Source organism: Dendrobates tinctorius, unplaced genomic scaffold (assembly GCF_039654945.1).
Source record: "Dendrobates tinctorius isolate UK_male_01 unplaced genomic scaffold, ASM3965494v1 ptg000084l, whole genome shotgun sequence".
In the NCBI taxonomy this organism is placed as follows: Eukaryota; Metazoa; Chordata; class Amphibia; order Anura; family Dendrobatidae; genus Dendrobates; species Dendrobates tinctorius.
In genome coordinates, this window is record NW_027361752.1 from 48,146,975 (window position 1) to 48,171,741 (window position 24,767).

The 24,767-nt window shown below is 44.0% G+C and overlaps 1 protein-coding gene across 1 annotated transcript in view; it reads left to right on the forward strand.

Moving 5' to 3' along the window:
* The first annotated feature begins 5,208 nt into the window (after positions 1 to 5,208).
* RIPPLY3 (ripply transcriptional repressor 3) overlaps positions 5,209 to 24,767 on the forward strand; it is a 42,870-nt gene continuing 23,311 nt past the window's right edge. Inside the window, exons 1-2 of the mRNA XM_073584747.1 lie at positions 5,209 to 5,322; positions 17,617 to 17,680. Coding sequence (XP_073440848.1) covers positions 5,219 to 5,322; positions 17,617 to 17,680 — 168 coding nt within the window. The 5' untranslated portion in view covers positions 5,209 to 5,218. The remainder of the gene's footprint in view (positions 5,323 to 17,616; positions 17,681 to 24,767) is intronic.

Here is a 24,767-nt window from a genome sequence, read left to right on the forward strand (position 1 = left end):
ACCTTCCGACGTCCCGCGCAGCCTTCCCGGGCCTCAGCGATGCTCCCGTTCCCAGTAATGCCTTGCGAGACAATTGATGACATGAGGTCTCGCGTTACTGTAGCGGTCTCGTGAGGAATAGGGATCGCTACAGTATTGCGGGACCGTGACATCATCAAAGGTCTCGCAAGGCATTACTGGGAACGCAAGCATCGCTGAGGCCCGGGAAGGCTGCGCGGGACGCCGGAAGGTGAATATAACCCGATTTTTATTTTTAATTCTCCTCTCCTCCAGGCCGTGGGTACCATCCACACATGAGCCGCTCACTTTGCGCATGGTGGGCATAGCCACATGCGGGAAGTAAGCGGATCTCATGCATTCCTATGGGTGCGGAATCGTGGCAATTCTTTGCAGAATCGCGGCGATTCCGCAAAAAGAATGAGCATGCTGCGTTTTTTTCTGCGATGCGATTCCGCCGCGGAAAAAAACGCATCATTAGCACAGCATGTGCGGAATGCCATAGGAATGCATGGGGTGCGTGCAGTATGAGTTTTTTAAGCGTTTTCGCACCAAAAATCGCGGCAACACGCTTAAAAAACGCAACGTGGGCACACAGCCTTAGTCCAGTAACGTTGCAGCTGTGAAATATGGCAAAACTGGTGGAAAATGGCATCTTGGCAGCTTCACACTTGATTTTCCTCAATTCATGCGCAGTTATTTTGCGCCTTTTTTTTATCAAGACGCTTCTTGCGATCCTGTTGGATATTTGCCATGAAACGCTTGATTGTTCGGTGATCACGCTTCAAAAGTTTGGCAATTTCAAGACAGTTGCATCCCTCTGCAAGACAGCTCACAATTTTTGACTTCTCAGAGTCCCTCAAATCTCTCTTCTGACCCATTTTTCCAAAGGAAAGGAAGTTGCCTAATAACTAAGCACACCTTATATAGGGTGTTGATGTTATTAGACCACACCCCTCCTCATTACAGAGATGCAAATCACCTGATTTACATAATTGGCAGTTGGCTTTCAAGCCTATACAGCTTGGAGTAGGACAACATGTATAAAAAGGATGATGTGATGAAAAGACTCATTTGCCTAATAATTCTGCACACAGTGTATATAGAGGTGTTATCAGCAGTGGCGTATCCAGGGGGGAGCAGCCGGGGCAGTTGCCCCGGGCGCAGCCAGCAGGGGGGCGCAGTCGGGCCGCCTAATGCAGCGGTCCGCAGTGTCTCCCCCCCGGCGGCTGCGCTCTGCCGCCCCCCATCCTGTGAGCCGGCTGTTCTCTGTGACGGCTGTCAAGCTGACAGCCGACGCAGAGAAGGAGGCCACGCCGGCTCCCAGGCAGCAATTGTACTGGCGTCTATACAGACGCCTGTACAATTAGCTCTGACCGCCGGGTCAGAGCGACGTCAGCAGCGTGATCATGTCATGTGATCACGCTGCTGACGTCACTCCCCGGCGCCAGAGCAAACGCTGGTGGTAAGTGTGCTCCACTGTGGAGCTGAAGAACCACCGAAGATGGGAGATGAGGGGGAGTTAATGAGTGGGGGGGTTATTGAGTGGGGATGGGGGTAATGAGTCAGGGGGTTAATGAGTAGGGGTTAAAGTGTGGGGGTTAATGAGTGGGGGATTAATGAGTGGAGATGGGGTTTAATGTGGGGATGGGTGTTAATGAGTGGGGGGTTATTGAGTGGAGATGGGGGTTAATGTGGGGATGGGGGTTAATGAGTAGAGATGGGGGTTAAAGTGTGGGGGTTAATGTGGGGATGGGGTTAATGAGTGGGGGTACATAATGTGTGGGGGGATGTGGGAGTAGGGACAAGGGATTATTGAGTGGGGATGGGGATACTTAATGTGTGGGGGGATTTGGGAGTAGGGACAAGGGATTATTGAGTGGGGATGGGGGATACTTAATGTGTGGGGGGATTTGGAGTGGGGATGGGGGGTACTTAATGTGTGTGGTGGATTTGGAGTGGGGATGGTATTTAACGTGTGTGGGGAGATTTGAGGACACAAAATGAAGAGTATGTATGAGGGCATATATGAGGAAGCAGTATGGGGGATGGGTGCAGACAGTAAGGGGTGCGAACGGATGAATTTATGTGGGCACAGTATGGGGAGTGAGGGTGATGGGATGTGTGCAGACACAGTATGGGGAGTCGAGGATATGTGTGAGCAGACAGTATAGAGAGGGAGGGGGTAAATATATGAGGAAACAGTATGGTGAACAGGAGGGATGTTAGAGGAGACAGTATGAGGAGGGAGGGGAATAGTGTGAGGCGACAGTATATTGCAGATATTTATATTTAGGAGCATTATAATGACACTTCTATCTTTAAGGGCATCGTGTGGAGAGTTGCTGCAGAAGACCGGAGAAGATGGAAGTCTGCAGAGACGAGATGTGGATGAGAAAACTCATCATGGGGTCTGGACAAGAAGAAGAAAAGGAGAATGACTGCAGAGATGACGTCATCTATAAGGTACCTGGATGTAAATATTATTAGTGATACTGACTAATTCTCATGTTTTTATTTGTTAGGAACATTACAGGTGTTGTCCAGGTTTGTACGGAGTCTGCAGACATTCTATGTGACTGCAGACTTCTGAATTCTCACAGTGCTCACTGAACACTGTCAGGATTCTCTCATGCCGGTAATTTACATACATACGGTCACATGCTGACTAGACAGGTGTGGCCTCACTCAATGAAAATGAACAGAGCGAGGCCGGGAACGTCTAGTCGGAATGTGGCCAGAAGTATATAAATCACATACTTGTGCTGACATGCCTGTACATCGGCAAGGGAGAATGCTAAAAGTGTGCAGTGCATTCATTGTGAGAATTCAGAAGCTCCAATGTCAGGATTCAGCTCTGCAGGTTCCAGTGTCATCACATGGACACTTCACTCATATGCGATTTTCATAGATATGGTCTTGTGACAACGAGCTTCTCTTCCTGCTTTCAGTTTTTTACTGAACATTGAGAGCATTAGGGAGAGCAGCTCGTGGGTACATGGCTAAGTGTGCAAGTCACATATGTACTTTTTTTTTTGGGGGGGGGGGGGGCCAAACCAAATTCTTGCCCCGGGTGCCAGAAAGCCTAGATACGCCTCTGGTTATCAGTCACTGTACAGGAGGAGGAGGTGAGCTGTGATATCACCTACTGTGAATGGTGGATCCTGTGTTATCTACTGTACATAGAGGTTTAATTAGTTATTGTACAGGAGGAGGAGGAGGTGAGCTGTGATATCACCTATTGTGAATGGTGGATCCTGTGTTATCTACTGTATATAGAGGTGTTATCAGTCATTGTACAGTAGGAGGATGTGAGCTGTGATATCACCTATTGTGAATAGTGGATCCTGTGTTACCTACTGTATATAGAGGTGTTATCAGTCACTGTACAGGAGGAGGAGGTGAACTGTGATAACACCTATTGTGAATCGTGGATCCTCTGTTATCTACTTTATATAGAGGTGTTATCAGTCATTGTACAGGAGGAGACGGTGAGCTGTGATATCACCTATTGTGAATGGCAGATCCTGTGTTATCTACTGTATACAGAGGTGGTGTCAGTCATTGTACAGGAGGAGAAGGTGAGCTGTGACATCACCTACTGTGAATGGTGGATCCTGTGTCATTGTAATCCTGTCTGTGATGATAATGAGACTGCTGAAAACTTTAAAGATGCGTCAAATTTATTGAGCAACATGAACCAAATTAATTTGATCCAGATCAAGACCTATAATAAACCTTTCATCAACCATTTTAAGGCTATCTACTTTATGTCCTGACTATCTAAGACTGGTTTCACATGTCCAACATTCATGGACTGTGATGTCGGAATTGGATGCGGGTCACCTGAAATCTTCTTATATTCCTATGAGGCTGTTAGGGCACAGTCACATCGCCATAAAACACGGACGACAATCGTATCGCAATGCTCGGACTGGCCGTCGGCTCTCCTGACCTGAGCGTGAAGTCTGCATAGAAATACGGGTTGTCACTCTCAGGTCAGAAGAGCCACCGGCCAGTCCGAGCATTGCGATACGATTGTCGTCAGTGTTATACGGCCGTCTAACTGCGTCCTCTGGCCCAGGTCGGTTCGGCCATCACAGTCCATGTATGTCGGATGTGTGAAACTGGCCTAAAGTTTAGACAGTAGATATAGATATACCCCAATGAGCGCACCGGACCCTTCTATGGGCAGCTTATCTCCCGATGACACGAGAGGATCGGTGATGTAATTTAACATGCCTTCTTTTTCCCTAACATCACCCATCAGCAAAAGTCGTGAGGCCCCAATACCCATAAGGCTCGGATTGTATTTATATTGTGCTTTCAGCAAGCGCTATATCAGGGACTGTATTCCGACAGGAACCCCTGCCGGTGTTGCTGTGCACACAATGTCCGTCTGTCCATCAGACATGCACGGTTTGGTGGTTTGCCACATTTTTGTGCATGTGTCAAAAAAAGACTTACCAGGATGGTACTGATGCACTGATGGGGGTTCTTGCTGGAAACAACTTTTTGGGGGATTCTGATGCTGGCTCAGTGGTTAGCACTGTTACTTTACAGTGCTGGGGTCCTGGGTTCAAATCCCACAGCAGACAACATCTACAAACCGTAGGTTTGCGTAGGTTTTCTCCATGTTCTCCGGTTTCATCCCACACTCCAAAGACATACTGATAGGAATTTTTAGATTGTGAGCCCCAATGGGGACAGCGATGATGATGTATGATAGCGCTCTTGTAAATGAGTAAAATAAATCTTGATTTATTTTATTTTTTTTATGTCAATGGACGATTTAAGAAGGAGGGTATGAAATAAATCCTGTCCAGAAATTTTTAAAATTGACCCTAATTTGACAGGTTTAGCTTTTGCCTTTTGGACTAAAGTTACACTTAATAACTAAGGAGCATCAAAGCTGCCATGACGTCCTGGATCAGGATTTTTATGTTTTTTCTTTTGGTAGCAGATACATAACGTGTGGTGTTAGTTTGGTATGGTCGGTGTGTGATGGAGCATCTACTGTCAGCTCTTCGGTCAACCTTGTCTGTGGTGACCTGAGAAGGCGTCACTTTCTGCAGACCCCTGAAGGTGGGGGACTCCGATCCTTCCTCCTCCCCTTTACCTGACGCCTTGTTTACCTATGGTGAGAGCTAAGATAAAGGAGCCAGGATGGATCTGCCAGTCAGTTCACAGCAAGCCGAGGTACAGCTCTGATCTCCGCACTATGGACCCTGCACACTACACTCTGAAGGCCACAGTAGCCCACATGTGTCACTGCTCCAGGGGCACGGATAGCCCCGACCCAATGCATCCTGGCCCAGGGGAAAGGTAAGCGGCCATGCCAGGCGGAAACACTCACTTATATATTTATAACTTGATTTTATCTGGACACTTTTTGTATAAAGAATCCCAGAACATTTTATTTTTCCATTTTTCTTTTTTTTTGGGGCTTAGTTTTGGTTATTGTTTATTGCCATTAACATTATAAAATAATGTTATATATCAATATTTTTGCAAAATTTTCTTTTCTTTTGTACTATTTTTACTCTTAAACCTTAATTTTTCCATTTTTCTTTTTTTGCGAAAAAAAGCTTTATTTTTCTTCTTTTTTTTGCAATTTTGCAATTTTCTTTTTCAAAACTCTTTTGAGTGTAAAATATTTTTCCAAAATTTTCTTTTCTTTTTTTTGCACATTTTAATTATTACATCTTTTTACTTATTTTCGTTCTTAAACTTTAATGGGTTTTTGATTTTGTTTGTTGGCTTTAACGAACCAGAGAACAAATTTAGGAGCGCTCAGATTACACATGTAAAATCTATTGCATTTGCTTCCAATGCATTTTTATGTATGTTTTGCATGATTTTTGCTTTCTTTTATTTTTTGATTTTTGCTCTCTTTTATTTTTTTTTCATTTGCGCCGTCATAAAACTAGAAACAAGATATAAAACGAGAACCGGGCAAATAAAGCAAAATGGAGGAATATTAAGTTTATAGTGGATCAATCAGATATCTTATCATTACTTCCTGTACTATTATTCTATGTGTCTATTTTGTAGTGTTTCTATAGCGCTGCCATATTCCACATCGCTGTACACTGACTGGAATAACTCGCGCGCTGTCTAATATTCTGCATCTGGGTTTCATTGCAAAATGTGCAACAGGACCGAGGACCCCCAACTGCCGCGCACGGCCTCTGTATGTCAGATGAGACCCGTCCACTGTAATCCATGGGTGCGCAAAAAAAAAATCAGATTTCACGTGAAACCTTAGTACTCAAGATGTGCAGCTGCGGGGACTCGAACATATTTTTCAAGCACGCCAAAGACACTTGGTTAGCACCCGAGCATGCTCAGATAACACCTTATCCCAGCACGTTCACTCATCACTAGTCGCCACCATGCAGCCCCAGCCTTACAGACTTACCTGCAGCCCTATGTAACACATCCTGAGACTTCTACATCTCAGGAAGGTGCTGACAGGTCCCAGTCTACACACAGTCATGTCAGGAGGGCCATGTCTGAGACATAATACAGATGTCTGTGGCTTTTCCCCCCTTTACCTGTTAATTATGGGATTAGCGCTGCCTCCTGCAGCCCGGGGTGTTTGCAGGCCGGGGCCTTTGAAGTGTAATTGTAAAGAAGCGGAGCAGAAAGCCGCCTGATAAATGCTGGTTAATATTACACGGCCTCCAGTAGCACAGAATACGCCGCCTCTTCTGCGCTGTTTGTTCTGTGGGGTGTTACGGGCAAAATAAGGACTTTTCTGTAAAGGCCGAGATCTGTTTTATGTATGGACAAAGCCGGGAGGAATGTGGGAGTTGTAGTCCCCTCACTACAGTCAACAAGCGCAGGTAACGGCCGCACGATGGCTGTATATACAGGTAATGGAGCCGAACGGGACGTGTTTACCCAGCGCCATCCAACCGGGTAATGGTTATAATGGAGGAGGAAATATATATATATACTGTATATGTGTACTGTATGCACCGAGCACAGAGCGAGAATGGGGAGATATCTGCCTCATATCTCACATCTATCTATTATCTATCTATCTCTCTCTATCATCTATTATCTATAATAATAATAATAATTTTATTTCTATAGCGCCGACATATTCCGCAGCACTTTACATTTCGGAGGGGACTTGTACAGATAATAGACATTACAGCATAACAATAATCACATAGATCATAACAGATACCAAGAGGAATGAGGGCCCTGCTCGCAAGCTTACAGTCTATGTATCTATCTCATATCTATTATCTATTACCTATCTATAATATATCTATCTATTATCTATTATATATCTATTTTCTATCTATATATTATCCACTTATCTATTATCTATCTATCTTATCTATTTATTATCTATTTCATATCTATCTATAGTCTATTATCTATCTATCTCTCTATCTATCTATCTATTATCTATCTATTATCTATCTACTATCTATCTATATACAGTATATATGTATACCATCTATCTATTATCTATCTGTATATTATCTATGTCTATTATATATCTATAATCCATCTGTCTATCTATTATCTATCTATTATATATCTATTATCTATCTATTTTCTGTCTATCTACCTATTATCTATTATATATCTATCTATTATCTATTTATTATCTATTTTATATCTATCTATTATCTATCTATATATGTTATCTATCTATTATCTATCATCTACAGTTGTGCTCAAAAGTTTACACACCGAGTCAGAATTTTTGCTTTCTTGGCCTTTTTTCAGAGAATATGAATGATAACACCAAAACTTTTTCTCCACTCATGGTTAGTGGTTGGGTGAAGCCATTTATTGTCAAACTACTGTGTTTTATCTTTTTAAATCATAATGACAACCCAAAACATCCAAATGATCCTGATCAAAAGTTTACATACCCCATTTCTTAATGCCGTGTATTGCCCCCTCTAACATCAATGACAGCTTGAAGTCTTTTGTGGTAGTTGTGGATGAGCTTTATTTTCTCAGATGGTAAAGCTGCCCACTCTTCTTGGCAAAAAGCCTCCAGCTCCTGTAAATTCCTGGGCTGTCTAGCATGAACTGCGCGCTTGAGATCTTTCCAGAGTGGCTCAATGATATTGAGGTCAGGAGACTGAGATGGCCTCTCCAGAACCTTCACTTTGTTCTGCTGTAGTCAATGACAGATCGACTTGGCCTTGTGTTTTGGATTGTTGTCATGTTGGAACATCCAAGTACGTCCCATGTGCAGCTTCCAGGCTGATGATTGCAAATTTGCCTCCAGTATTTGCTGATAATGTGCTGCATTCATCTTTCCTTCATCTTTGACCAAGTTTCCAGTGCCTTTGTAGCTCACACATGCCCAAAACATCAGAGATCCACTGTCAGGATCCTGACAGCGCCGGCATGCAGCCTCCGCTGAGCAGGGACTCACCAGTGCTGTATGGGTCCCGGGGACAGTAACAGCTGGAAAGTATAGACGCACAGGACCTGCACGCTGAAGTATTAGCAAGCAGGCACGGGACCTATGGTCATGTGACCACAAGGGGGCGGGGCTTAGTGTCCTGCTTGCTACGATGGAAGAACACTCAGAGTCAGGCAAACCAGAGATCATACACAATACGGGCGAACGAGGTACAGGAGGGACAAGCAGATGGGAGGTCAGACGAAGCCAAAGGTCATACACAAGAGGGCGGTGCGGTACCAAAGGGAAGAGCAGAGAGCAGTCGAGTCACAAGCAGAGGGTCATACACGAGAGGTAGCACAGTACAAGAGAGTCAGGCAGAACTCGTAACAGGGACAGAATCGGATCACAACCAAACAAGCAAGCAAGTTATCAGGCACAAGGCACACGTATACAAGAGGTAACTGACACCGGGCCTAGGTCCAGTGAGCATTAAATAGCCACCCTCTGCCAGAGAGAGGCAGAAACAATTAACCCCCTGTCTGACCAGGACGGGCCAAAGCGAAATCCCGTCCTGGATCATGACATCCACCTCCGTGCTTTACAGTAGGAATGGTGTTCCTTTCATCATAGGCATTGTTGACCTCTCCCCAAATGTAACGTTTAAGGTTGTGGCCAAAAAGTTCAATTTTGATCTCATCACTCCAAATTACCTTGTTCCAGAAGTTTTGAGGCTTGTGTCTCTGCTATTTTGCCTATTGTAGGCAAGATATTTTGTGGCATTTGCGGTGTAGTGGCTTTCTTCTGGATACTTGACTATGCAGACCATTTTTCTTCAAGTGCCTCCTTATTGTGCATCTGGAAACAGCCACACCGCTAGTTTTCAGAGAGTCCAGTATTTCAGCTGATGTTATTTGTGGGTTTTTCTTTGCATCCCGAACAATTTTCCTGGCAGTTGTGGACGACATTTTCGTTGTTTTTACAGAGCCCCTGATTTTCCATTTGTTAATCACAGTTTGAACACTGCTGACTCTCATTATCAATTCCTTGGATATCTTTTTGTATCCCTTTCCTGTTTTATACAGTTCAACTGCCTTTCCTGTAGATCCATTGACAATTCTTTTGCATTCCTCATGACTCACAATCCAGAAACACCAGTGGCTGGATGAAAGATGCAAGAGTCAGGTGAGGATGTTACCTTTAGTAGCCATTCAAACCCATTTGTGTCAACTTCTGTGCATGTTATCATGCCAATATCGCCAGGGTATGTGAACTGTTAATCAGGGTCATTTGGATGTTGTGGGTTGTCATTATGATTTAAAAAGAGAAAACACAGTAGTTTGACAATAAATGGCTTCACCCAACCACTAACCATGAGTGGAGAAAAAGTTTTGTTATCATTCATATTCTCTGAAAAAAGGCCAAGAAAGCAAAAATTCTGCCGGGGTATGTAAACTTTTGAGCACAACGCTATCTATCTATTATCTATCATCTATCTATCTATCTATCTATCTATTATTATTATTATTATTATTTATTTATATAGCGTCATTAATTCCATGGTGCTGTACATGAGAAGGAGGGTTACATGCAAAGTTATAAATATCGTTAACAGTAAACAAGTTTCCACAGCAAATTTACAATGACAGACTGGTGCAGAGGGGAGAGGACCCTGTCCTTGCGGTCTTACATTCTACAGGATAGTGGGGAAGAGACAGAAGGTCGGGGGTGCAGCAGCTCTGGTGGTAATGAGGCGGCAGCTCAGGCGGTGGTGAGGCGGCAGAATGGTTATTGCAGTCTGTAAGCTTTCCTGAAAAGATGGGTTTTCAGGTTCCGTTTGAAGGATCCGAGGGTGGTGGATAATCGGACGTGTTGAGGCATGGCTTTCCAGAGGATAGGGGATATTCGGGAGAAATCTTGGAGGCGGTTGTGTGAGGAACGAATAAGTGTGGAGAAGAGTAGGAGGTCTTTGGAGGATCGAAGATTACGTGAGGGAAGATATTGGGAGATTAGTTCAGAGATATAGGGAGGGGAAAGGTTGTGGATGGCTTTGTAGTTCAGTGTTAGTAGTTTGAACTGGATTCGTTGGGGAATTGGGAGCCAATGGATGGATTTGCAGAGGGCAGAGACAGGGGAGTAGCAAGGAGAGAGGTGGATTAGTCAGGCAGCAGAATTGAGGACAGACAGGAGAGGTGCAAGAGAGTTAGCAGGGAGGCCACAGAGGAGAGTGTTGCAGTAGTCAAGGCGGGAGATGATGAGGGCATGTACAAGAGTTTTAGTAGATTGAGGACTGAGGAAGGGACAGATTCTGGAAATATTTTTGAGTTGGAGGCGACAGGAGGTGGCAAGAGATTGGACATGCGGTTTGAAGGACAGGGCAGAGTCGAGAGTTACTCCAAGGCAGCGGATTTCAGGTGCGGGAGAGAGCATGATGCCATTTACAATAATAGATAGATCGGGTAGGGAAGATACGTGAGATGGAGGAAAGATAATGAGTTCAGTTTTGTCTACGTTGAGTTTTAGGAAGCGAGAGGTGAAAAAGGAGGATATGGCTGATAGACACTCCGGGATTCTGGACAGCAGAGAGGTGACATCTGGGCCAGAGAGGTAGATCTGAGTGTCATCTTCATACAGGTGGTACTGGAAGCCATGGGACTTTATGAGTTGTCCTCATATCTATCTATCATCTATTTATTATCTATCAATTACCTATCTCCTATCTCTCTATCTATTATCTTTCAATTATCGATTATCTACCGCATATCTATCTATCTATCTATCATCTGTCTATAATCTATCATCTATCTATCTATTTTCTATCTATCATCTATCTATCTACAGTGAGGAAAAAAAGTATTTAGTCAGTCAGCAATAGTGCAAGTTCCACCACTTAAAAAGATGAGAGGCGTCTGTAATTTACATCATAGGTAGACCTCAACTATGGGAGACAAACTGAGAAAAAAAAATCCAGAAAATCACATTGTCTGTTTTTTTTTCATTTTATTTGCATATTATGGTGGAAAATAAGTATTTGGTCAGAAACAAAATTTCATCTCAATACTTTGTGATATATCCTTTGTTGGCAATGACAGAGGTCAAACGTTTTCTGTAAGTCTTCACAAGGTTGCCACACACTGTTGTTGGTATGTTGGCCCATTCCTCCATGCAGATCTCCTCTAGAGCAGTGATGTTTTTGGCTTTTCGCTTGGCAACACGGACTTTCAACTCCCTCCAAAGTTTTCTATAGGGTTGAGATCTGGAGACTGGCTAGGCCACTCCAGGACCTTGAAATGCTTCTTACGAAGCCACTCCTTCGTTGCCCTGGCGGTGTGCTTTGTATCATTGTCATGTTGAAAGACCCAGCCACGTTTCATCTTCAATGCCCTTGCTGATGGAAGGAGGTTTGCACTCAAAATCTCACGATACATGGCCCCATTCATTCTTTCATGTACCCGGATCAGTTGTCCTGGCCCCTTTGCAGAGAAACAGCCCCAAAGCATGATGTTTCCACCACCATGCTTTACAGTAGGTATGGTGTTTGATGGATGCAACTCAGTATTCTTTTTCCTCCAAACACGACAAGTTGTGTTTCTACCAAACAGTTCCAGTTTAGTTTCATTAGACCATAGGACATTCTCCCAAAACTCCTCTGGATCATCCAAATGCTCTCTAGCAAACTTCAGACGGGCCCGGACATGTACAGGCTTAAGCAGTGGGACACGTCTGGCACTGCAGGATCTGAGTCCATGGTGGCGTAGTGTGTTACTTATGGTAGGCCTTGTTACATTGGTCCCAGCTCTCTGCAGTTCATTCACTAGGTCCCCCCGCGTGGTTCTGGGATTTTTGCTCACCGTTCTTGTGATCATTCTGACCCCACGGGGTGGGATTTTGCGTGGAGCACCAGATCGAGGGAGATTATCAGTGGTCTTGTATGTCTTCCATTTTCTAATTATTGCTCCCACAGTTGATTTCTTCACTCCAAGCTGGTTGGCTATTGCAGATTCAGTCTTCCCAGCCTGGTGCAGGGCTACAATTTTGTTTCTGGTGTCCTTTGACAGCTCTTTGGTCTTCACCATAGTGGAGTTTGGAGTCAGACTGTTTGAGGGTGTGCACAGGTGTCTTTTTATACTGATAACAAGTTTAAACAGGTGCCATTACTACAGGTAATGAGTGGAGGAAAGAGGAGACTCTTAAAGAAGAAGTTACAGGTCTGTGAGAGCCAGAAATCTTGATTGCTTGTTTCTGACCAAATACTTATTTTCCACCATAATATGCAAATAAAATGAAAAAAAAAACAGACAATGTGATTTTCTGGATTTTTTTTTCTCAGTTTGTCTCCCATAGTTGAGGTCTACCTATGATGTAAATTACAGACGCCTCTCATCTTTTTAAGTGGTGGAACTTGCACTATTGCTGACTGACTAAATACTTTTTTTCCCCACTGTATCTATCTATCTATGTGTAAAATGTAGATAAAGTAAGAATGCAATGGTTTGGAATCCTCTTATACCATATTTTACTCACCACACAGATTAGGTTGTGAACGTTGGAAATGTTTCTATTTAACACATCTGAAAAATATAGTGCCCGAGTCGTGTCCTCCATTGTACACCGTTCCCTCTTCTTTTTACATCCGTCTGTAATTGTCGGAGAAGTGAGGAGACAATTGCTGGAGTTTTGTGAGAGGAACGTCATCCAAATGTTTTCTATTGGTGAAAGTTCCGGAGTGCAGGCGGACGGTTCATCCCCCTGAACTCTTCTTCTGTTATGATGGAGGCAGTATGTGATTTACCATTGTCTTGCTACAATATACAAGGCCTTCCGTGAAATAGCAGATGTTCTAAGGCTATGTGCACACGATGCGGATTCTGCTGCGGATCTGCAGCAGAACTGCAGGTGATGTACAGTACCATTCTAGCCTATGGAAAATTGAAACTGTTGTGCAGACGGTGCGGATTTTTCCGTGCGGTTTTTGCTGCGGTTTCAAATCCGCAGAAAGAATTGACATGTCATTCTTTTCTGCAGATTCCGCTGCGGTTTGCCATCTCCTCCATTGTGGAGGTGATAAACCGCAGGCTAATCCGCAGGTAATCCGCAGGTCTTTTGACCTGCGGATTTACCTGCGGATTTTGCTAAATCCACGCTGAAAAATCCGCGGGTGATTCCGCACCTTGTGCACATAGACTAACACCTCTATGCAATGCTCAGCTTTGATGGCACCTTTCATATGTGAGCTGCACCTGCCATAGACACCAGGGCTGGCATCACCACCCGGCGCACCCTGCCAAATTCTGTATCCCTGGTCAAAAAGGGGGTGCCCATTTGCCGTTGGGCACACTTGACGTGTATGGCCCGTGAGTGGCTGGCATCGGGCTCCCCTGGATCATACTTTCAACTGTTTCAGCATCCTGGATGCCGATACAGTTGAACACCATGATGGGAGAAGGAGCGTTAGTTGGCGCTCCATCTCCTATCATTCCCCTTCTGCGTCTGAGCTCTGTGACGTCTCATCGCAGAGAGCGCGATAACTTCACTATAGTGTGTCCACTGTGCAGAGCAGTGCAGAGGGTCAGATGACTGGAGACTGCAGAGACCGGAGCAATGGGGGAGCGGTGATAATTTGATTACTTATTTTTGCATGTATCAAGCATTATATGGGGCCCATTGTACTGTATGGAGCTATATTTGGGGCCTATCATACTGTATGGAGCAATATGTGAGGCGCTTTATAATGTATGGAGCAATATATGGGGTTCATTATACTGTCCGGAGAAATATAGGGAGACCATCATACTGTATGGAGAAATATATAGGGGCCCAATATTATATATAGAGCAATATGTGAGACCAATTATTCTGTATGAAGCAACATATGGGGCCCATTATACTGTATGGAGCAATATAGGGGGCCAATTGTACTGTATGGAGCAATATTTGGGGCCAGTTATACTATGTGGAGCAATATACAGGGCACATCATAGTGTATGGAGCAATATAGGGGCCCATCATACTGTGTGGAGTAATGTATGGGGCCCATTCTACTGTATGGAGCAATATAGGGGGCCCATTATACTGTATAAAGCAATATATGGGGCCCATTATACTGTATGGAACAATGTATGGAGCCAATTATACTGTATGGAGCAATATATGGGGCCCATTATTCTGTATGGAGCACTATATGGGGCTCATAATACATACGTGGGGCCCATTATTCTTTATGGAGCAATATATGGGGCCCATTATACTGTATGGAGCAATATCAGGGGTCCATTATACTGTATGTAGCACTGTGTGGGACCCATAATACTATATGTAGCACTATATAGGGCTCATTATACTGTATGGAAGACTATGTGGTTCAAATAATGTTGTATGGAGGATTATGTAGTGCAAAAAATACTGTATGGAGGACTATGTGGCACCTATAATACTGTATGGAGGACAATGTGGTGCCCATAATACTGTATGGTGGACTATATGGTGCCCATAATACTGTATGGAGGACTATATGTTGTCCCTAATACTGTATGGAGGACTATGTCGTACCTATAATACTTTATGTAGGAATATGTGGTGCCCATAATACCGTATGGAGAACTATGTGGTGCCCATAATACTGTATGGAGAACTATGTGGTGCCCATAATACTGTATGGAGAACTATGTGGTGCCCATAATACCGTATGGAGAACTATGTGGTGCCCATAATACTGTATGGAGAACTATGTGGTGCCCATAATACTGTATGGAGGACTATATGTTGTCACTAATACTGTATGGAGGACTATGTGGTACCTATAATACTTTATGTAGGACTATGTGGTGCCCATAATACTGTATGGAGAACTATGTGGTGCCCATAATACTGTATGGTGGACTATATGGTGTCCATAATACTGTATGGAGGACTATGTGGTACCTAGAATACTTTATGGAGAGCTATGTGGTGCCCGTAACACTTTATAGAGGAATATATGTTACTTATAATACTGTATGGAGTAATATGTGGTTCTCATAATACTTAAAGGTGCCCACTGAAAATCTTTCACCCAGGGCCCAGGAAAACCTGGAGCTGGCCTTGATACACACTAATGCCCCCAAACCATTAGAGATGCAGAACTGTGGGCTGCTACCAAGCTTGAAGGTCCCTCTTCTCTTGAGTCCGCAGGACACGACATCTGTGGTTGCCATAAAATTTCACATTTTTATTCCTCTAATCACAGAATAGTTTTCCATTTTGCATAGTCCATTATAAGTGAGCCTTGGCCCAGAGAAGACGGCAGCATTTCTGAATTGTGTTGATATTTGGTTTCTTCTTTGAATGTTAGAGCTGAAACATGCATTTGTGGATTATACAGAACTGTATGATTTCTGGATTATTTCTCAGCCCATGCAGTGCCACCCGAGGGCCCATAGATGACAAATACCCATTATTAATTGTCAGCCTTTTCCCTTTTGCACATGGATTTCTCCAGAATCTCTGAATATTTTAATGATATTATGTCGTGTAGATGGTGGGATATTGAAAGTCTTTGCAGTGTTCCGTTGAGGACCATTTTTCTGAAATTATCTAGAAGCAGTTGTTGTCAGGATCCTGTCAGCGCCAGCGTGCAGCCTCCGCTGAGCAGGGACTCACCCGCACTGTAGGGGGGCCCGGGGTCAGGTACAGCCGGAAAGTACAGATACACAGGACCTGTGGACGCTGAAGTTTAGCAAGCAGTCACAGGACCTGCGGTCCTGTGACTGCAAGGGGACGGGGCTTAGCTTCCTGCTTTCAGAGATGGCAGGACACTATACAGAAATACTCAGAGTCAGGAAAAACAGGGTTCATACACAGAGATATCAGTAAAGCACCAGGGATGAGACAGAACGGATAGTCAGGGCCAAGCAGAAGTCAAAACCAAACAGACATAGAAGGTACCAAGCAGAATCCAAAGCAATATCCAGAGAACAGACCGAGTCATACACAGAGAATCAAGCAACCAGAACACAGCACTATCACACTCAGGGGTCACCACACAATGCCAAGGGCGAAAGTATAACTGACGGAGGATGGGAGCGTCCTGAGGCTATAAGAAGCCTCTCCCAGAACCAGGGAGAGGCCACAATCATAGCCCCAGGTGTGCAGGTAAGCCTGCACTGGGATCACAACCTTTAACCCCAGAAATGCCAGTCATCAGCACTGGTTCCAGACATTAACCCCACGTGTGCGACTCAAACCCGCACTGAGATCATGACAGTACCCCCCTCTCAACGGGGGGGCCTCTGGACCCCCAGGCTTGCTCGGGTACTTAGTATGGAACGCCCGCACCAGGCGATCAGCATGCATCAACCGGGACGGTACCCATGACCTGTCTTCTGGTCCATACCACTGGTTCCAGACATTAACCCCACGTGTGCGAGTCAAACCCGCACTGAGATCATGACAGTTGTTCTTAGATCGGTGACCTCTGACCATGTTTGCTTCTGGGAGACTCTGCCTCTCTAACATGCCCTTATTATGCACAGTTTGGGATTTAGTTGAAAATTGACTCTCCATCTGTTTTTCATTATTTCAACTTACATTTTGAATGCTTTTTCTTAACGCAGTCCTATCATTTATGATATGTGTTGCTGCCATCAATTTCTAAATGAATTAATTTTCGAAAATGAAATGGAAATTGTCCAAAATGGGGTGAGAAGAGATTTCTACATCATTACAGTTTTGTTTTCTTTACAGTTTATACATTGTCATGACTTTTTGGGGAATTGTGGTTTTAGCTTTTTATCGTTGTATCTGCTACAAAAAATAAAATAGCATTTCTGCGACAAAGCTCAAAGAGTATAAGGGTCACTGATTTACTCTATGAAATAGACACAAATAACAACTTAAGGCGGAACTTCCAGGTCGACTGACAAAGAGGAAAGAGTTCTACGGAGCAGTTCACATTTCCATCTTTTTGCAAACTGATTGGGGAAAAAAAGACATGCAGTAATTTTTACGGTATATTTTGAGACACAAATTGCCTATTCAAGTCCATGATCTGTAAAATAAATGAACAGCACACGTGCACCGCCCGTATGACATCCGAGTGCCGTCCACTATTTGCTCTCTAATGGATGGGAGAAGCTTGGAAAACTTTTGTATAGAAAAACGGATGGCACATGGATAGTTAAAAATGGGCAAAAAAACCCAAAACAGATGAAAGTCTAATACCAGTTACCTTCTCATCATCTCTCTCTACTTTACAGTAACCAAATTCTATGGAGGCCGTGGCTGTTCTCATCTAGGGAGTCAGAGACACAGGAAAAGATGGTAAGCGCTAATTCCTACTGAACTTATCATTCTATTTTGTGTCTATCTGTCTATCTAACACCAAGATAAATCAAACTTTTCTGGAAAGAGCTAAAAACATCTTTATTTGAACAGAATTAAAAAAAACATATTTAATCATATATAAATGTTAAATGTAATAAAACAAGACGGCATACAAGAACAGAAAAGGTGGGTACAACTGAATAAATAAATCATGTTTTTATATCACCTAAATTGCATAATCGACTGAGGCATTCATATATATGTGCCATACATGTTACAAAAATATATATATTTAACAAAATGCAAGTATGTATTCATACCATGACCAGGAATTATAAAAAAAAAAAAGTACATAAATAGAAAAACTGGTTAATAAAAACTGGATAAGGTGCACATGCAAATAAGATAAAGTGCAAGCGCAATCAGGTAAAGTTTAAAGTAAAGACTCAACCTGGAAAAGTATACATAAACAAACTAAAAAATGATTAGGAGAACATATTGAAACACACTGCAAGTTGTACAATTTTTTTCAGTATGATAGAGTCCCAGGACGAAGCCTTTCAAGCGAAATGCGCGTTGGGTGTGGTCGCCACCTGGATATCTGCACTTTGCGGTAATATGTTCTTTATTATTTGTGTCTATACGTTGCATCCATTTGGGTTGATAATGTGTATCTACCATGACTGGGACTCATACTGAAAAAAAATTGTACAACTTGCAGTGTGTTTCAATATGTTCTCCTAATCATTTTTTAGTTTCTACATAAACACTTTTCCAGGTTGAGTCTTAATTCTAAACGTTACCTTTATTGCACTTGCACTTTACCTTATTTGCATTTGCACCTTAGCCAGTTTTTCTATTTACCGTATGTATTTCTTTTTTTTATATATTTCCTGGTCATGATATGAATACATACGTACATTTTTTATAAGGTATATATATATTGTAACATGTATGGCACATATATATGAATGCCTCAGCTGATTATGCTACATACCTAGATTTTTTATAAGGTATATATATATATATATATATTGTAACATGTATGGCACATATATATGAATGCCTCAGCTGATTATGCAATTTAGATTATATAAAAACATTATTTATCCAGGTGTACCCACCTTTTCTTTTCTTGTGTATGTCCTCTTGTTTCATTACATTTAACATTTATATTATTATTATTAATATTATTATTATTATAGCACCATTTATTCCATGACGCTTTACATGTGAAAAGGGGTATCTATTTATATAATTGCCTTGTAATGTTTTCATTTCCTGTTTTGTCCAAATATCACCGTATCCCAGAATTCCAAGCGGAGAAAGTTCACCGACCGCCACATTGGGACACCCAAGTGATGGGTGTCTCAATATGGAAACTGCTGCTGTTACCAACCTATTGTGCGGTACCACCAGCGAAACACCGTCGCACCACACACACACTCTATACGCCGTACGCACCACACCCACACCCACATACTCACACACACTCACTCTCAAACTCTCTCACACTCACTCAAACATTCACACTCATACACTCACACACTCTCACATTCACACATTCACAGTCACACTCACTCTCACACTCACACACACTCACTCACACTCACACACTTACGCAGCCTCTTGCACGGTTCCACCAGCAGAACAGCATCACACTGCGCCTGCGCGAATTCCGCACAGGCACAGTGAATCATTCGGCTGATCCCGGCGGCAGATGTGCAATGTGTCTACAGGCAGAGGAAGCCGATCACATTAAAGGGGTTTTCCCACAAACGAAAGTTCATTTTAAAAATTGCCTGTGTCTAACCGTGTACAGCGCATACCACATTTCCTGGGCAGGGGAGGAAGCAAAAGACAATACTGACATTACAGCAGGGGATCACAGAGGATTCATTTTGTGAGGTAAAATATTTCTCTGACTGTTTTTAAACAATATTTTACCTCACAAAATGTATCCTCTGCGATCTCCTGCTGTAATGTCAGTATTTTTGCTTCCTCCCCAGCCCAGGAGCTGTGGTATGTTCTGTACATGGTCAGACACAGGGGTGAGAGAGACAGAGCACAGGGGAGAGACACCTCAAACGGGACAGCACATGAGGGGAGAACACAGCACAGGAAGGAGAGAGACAGCAGACAAGGGGGACAGCACATGGGGTAGACAGGTCAAAGAAGAGAGCAGAGACGAGAGAAGTCAGCACAAGGGGAAAGAGAGAGTGGATAGGTGGGTGAGCACATGGAGAGAGAGATTCTCAACACTGCAGAGCCTGCCCCCATTGTGACATTACCGCCCTCCCGATGCGATAGCATCCGGCCTCCATCTAGTACTTAATAAAATGAGTAACGTAATCTTAAACAATACAAGTCACGACTGGTAAAGGAGGAGAGAGGATCCTGCCCGCGAGGGCTCACAATCTACAAGGGATGGGTGAGGATACAGTAGGCGAGGGTAGAGCTGGTCGTGCAGTGGCTTTGTTGATCGGTGGTTACTGCAGGTTGTAGGCTTGTCAGACGAGGTAGGTCTTCAGGTTCTTTTTGAAGGTTTCCATAGTAGGCGATATGTTGTAGTAGAGAGTTCCAGAATAGGGGTGATGCGCGGGAGAAATCTTGTATATGATTGAGGGAAGAGGAGATAAGAGGGGAGTAGAGAAGGAGATCTTGTGAGGATCATAGGTTGCGTGTAGGTAAGTACCGGGAGACGAGGTCAGAGATGTATGAAGGGGACAGGTTGTGGATGGCTTTGTATGCCATGGTTAGAGTTTTGAACTGAAGTCTTTGGGTAATGAGGAGCCAGTGCAGGGATTGACAGAGGGGAGAGGCCAGGGAATAGCGGGGGGACAGGTGGATTAGTGGAGCAGCAGAGTTTAGAATAGATTGGAGGGGTGCGAGAGTGTTAGAGGGGAGGTCTCAGAGCAGGAGGTTGCAATAGTCAAGGCGGGAGATAATGAGGGCATAGACTAGTGTTTTTGCAGATTCTTGGTTGAGGAATGTACGGATCTGTGAAATATTTTTGAGTTGAAGTCAGCAGGAAGTGGAAAGGGCTTGGATATGTGGTTTGAAAGAGAGATCAGTGTCAAGGATTACCCATAGGCAGCGAGCTTGTGGGACTGGGGAGAGTGGGCAGCCATTTACTTTAATGGACAAATCCGATGGGGGGGTCAAGTGAGATGGGGGAAAGATGATGAATTCTGTTTTGTCCATATTAAGTTTTAGAAATCTAGCGGAGAAGAAGGATGAAATAGCAGACAGACATTGTGGGATTCTGGTTAGTAGGGAGGTGATAGCTGGTCCAGAGATGTAGATCTATATGTCATCAGCGTAGAGGTGATACTGAAAGCCATGAGATTCTATGAGCTGTATCAAAGTACAACTGGCAGTTATAACATGGCAGTTAGACAGGGCAGGAGACAGGTAAGACATTTATATACATCTACTCCCTGTACATTAGGAGTACAACAAATATATACCATATGCATTTGTGTAATTTTAATCCTGGCCGCTGCATTCACACACATCCACCGCCCTGGCATTAACTCTCTACACTCCATCCATATTGGCCCCTCGCTTCTTTCCTCTCCTATGTATAGCACTCACGCTCTTTTCACGTTGTTAAATTGCACAGATCCAGTCAGTCCCACCATTCAACATCAGAGACACTCTCACAAATCACTTAACCATCTGCTCACTCTTTCTATCCTCCTTCTCCTAGTCGCAAGAGACATTGCTCCCAACCCTGGTCCCCCATGTTATAGAAAGTCAAACCCCCCGACTGCTACACTTAGAAACCCCTCTAATCTGATTAATATTCCCTGCCTGCCATCTGTCTCTCTTAATTGTGCACTTTGGAATTCTCGCTCAGTGTGTAACAAACTCTCCTTCATCCATGACTTCTTCCTTTCTAATTCTCTTAACCTCCTGGCTCTTACTGAAACCTGGATCCAGCAGTCAGACACTACCGCTGCTGCTGCTCTTTCATACGGGGGGCTACACTTCTCTCATACCCCAAGATCAGACAGTAGAGCTGGTGGAGGCGTTGGTCTGCTCCTATCACCAAAATGTACCTTTCAGGTTATCCCTCAAGTACCCTCACTTGTCTTCCCTTCTTTTGAGGTCCATGCCGTCAGACTCTACACCCCCTTCTCCATGCGAGTGGCGGTGGTGTATCGTCCTCCCGGCCCCTCCCATCAGTTCCTGGATCATTTTGCCACTTGGCTTCCACATTTTCTCTCCTGTGACATCCCTACCCTCATCATGGGAGATTTCAACATCCCCATTGCTCTTCCCCTCTCACCATCTGCTACTCACCTTTTATCTCTAACCTCCTCGTTTGGCCTTTCGCAGCTTACTAATTCTCCAACGCATGAAGACGGAAACTCCCTCGACTTGGTCTTCTCTCGGTTTTGTGCAGTGGATGATTTTCCAAACTCCCCTCTCCCGCTCTCTGACCACAATCTTCTTTCATTCTCTATAAAGAACTGCCAGGCTGCTCAGGTCACCCCCACTGTCCAGACTTATAGAAACATACAGGCCATTAACACCCAGAAACTTATGAAGAACTTGCAGTCTTCATTGGCCCCTATCTCCTCCCTCTCATGTCCTGATTCTGCATTGAAGCATTACAATGAAACACTTCAAAGTGCCCTGGATGAATTTGCACCCCCTATAAATAGTACACCACAACGCAGACGGCGACAACCCTGACACACGGTGCAAACACGTTTCCTGCAGCGGTGCTCCAGGTGTGCCGAACGTCTGTGGAGAAAATCCAATCTACACGAAGATTTCATCCATTATAAGTTTATGCTTAGAACATACAACACTGCCCTTCACCTCTCCAAACAAACTTATTTCAACACCCTCATCACCTCACTGTCCAATAACCCGAAATGTCTCTTTGACACTTTTCATTCTCTACTCAATCCAAGAGTACAGGCCCCAACCACGGAGCTCCGAGCTGACGATCTGGCCAGTTACTTCAAAGAAAATATTGACCAGATTCGACAGGAAATTATCTCCCAATCACCTCATACCATGCACTGTCCTCCCTCCCCCACTGCATCTAGCTCACTCTCTGATTTTGAACCAGCCACAGAAGAAGAAGTAAGCAGGCTCCTTGCATCTTCTCGCCCAACTACTTGCACCAGTGACCCATTTCCGTCACATCTCCTCCAGTCCCTTTCCCCTGCTGTCACCCCTCACCTAACTAAAATATTTAACCTCTCTCTCTCTTCTGGTATTTTTCCCTCCTCATTTAAGCATGCCATCATACATCCACTACTTAAAAAACCATCCCTCGACCAAAACTGTGCCGCTAACTATAGACCTGTCTCTAATCTTCCCTTCATCTCTAAACTCCTGGAACGCCTGGTCCACTCCCGTCTTATCCACTATCTCTCAGAAAACTCTGTTCTCGACCCTCTCCAATCCGGTTTCCGCTCTTTACACTCTACTGAAACTGCCCTCACTAAAGTCTCTAATGGTCTACTAACAGCTAAATCAAATGGTCACTACTCCATGCTAATTCTCTTGGATCTCTCTGCAGCATTCGACACTGTGGATCATCAGCTCCTCCTCACTATGCTCCGTTCCATTGGCCTCAAGGACACCGTTCTCTCCTGGTTCTCCTCCTATCTCTCTGACCGCTCCTTTACTGTATCTTTTGCTGGTTCCTCCTCCTCTCATCTTCCCTTTACTGTTGGGGTTCCTCAAGGATCGGTTCTAGGTCCCCTCCTCTTCTCCTTGTACACTGCCCCTATTGGTCAAACAATCAGTAGATTTAGTTTCCAGTACCATCTCTATGCTGATGACACCCAATTATACGCTTCTTCTCCTGACATCACGCCAGCCTTTGTAGAAAACACCGGCGATTGTCTAAACGCTGTGTCTAATATCATGTCCTCACTATATCTGAAACTGAACCTGTCAAAGACTGAACTCCTGGCGTTTCCTCCCTCTACTAATGTACCTATACCCGACATTGCTATTTCTGTGTGTGGCTCCACTATTACTCCCCAGCAACAGGCCCGCTGTCTTGGGGTCATACTTGATTCCGAGCTTTCCTTTACCCCCCACATTCGACCACTGGCTCGCTCTTGTCATCTGCACCTCAAAAACATTTCTAGAATTCGACCTTTTCTTACTTTTGACTCTGCAAAAACTCTTACTGTTTCTCTTATTCATTCTCGTCTCGACTATTGTAACTCTCTTCTAATCGGTCTCCCTCTTACCAAACTCTCCCCTCTCCAATCAGTCTTGAATGCTGCAGCCAGGATCATATTCCTCACCAATCGTTACACCGATGCCTCTACCTTGTGCCAGTCATTTCACTGGCTACCCATCCACTCCAGAATTCAGTATAAACTTATTACCCTCACCCACAAAGCTCTCCGTGGCTCAGCACCACCCTACATCTCTTCCCTTGTTTCAGTATACCACCCTACCCGCGCCCTCCGTTCTGCTGATGACCTGAGGTTAGTATCCTCAATAGTCAGAACCTCCCACTCCCGTCTCCAAGACTTTACACGTGCCGCGCCAATTCTTTGGAAGGCACTTCCCAGGTCAATACGATTAGTCCCCAATCCCCACAATTTTAAGCGTGCCCTGAAAACACATTTATTCAGACTGGCCTATCGCCTCAACACATTAACCTAATCTATCCTTGTGTGGCACAGCCAAAAGTTTTACCATAACCAGATTTCCCGCATCATGTTCCCACATTCTTTATGCATCCATTAGTCCTCTGTGTCTGCACTGTCACACACTTAACATTATGGCTGGTCCATACAATCAGGGCAACTGCTACCACCCACCTTTCGTGTCTACCTCTTTCCTCATAGACTGTAAGCTTGCGAGCAGGGCCCTCATTCCTCTTGGTATCTGTTATAATCTACTGTATGTGATTATTGTTATGCTGTAATGTCTATTGTCTGTACAAATCCCCTCTGAAATGTAAAGTGCTGCGGAATATGTCGGCGCTATAAAAATAAAATTTATTATTATTATTATTAGCTGTCCGAGGCCGAAGGTGTAAATGGAGAAGAGCAGGGGCCCTAGGACTGAACCTTGTGGGACTCCGACATGC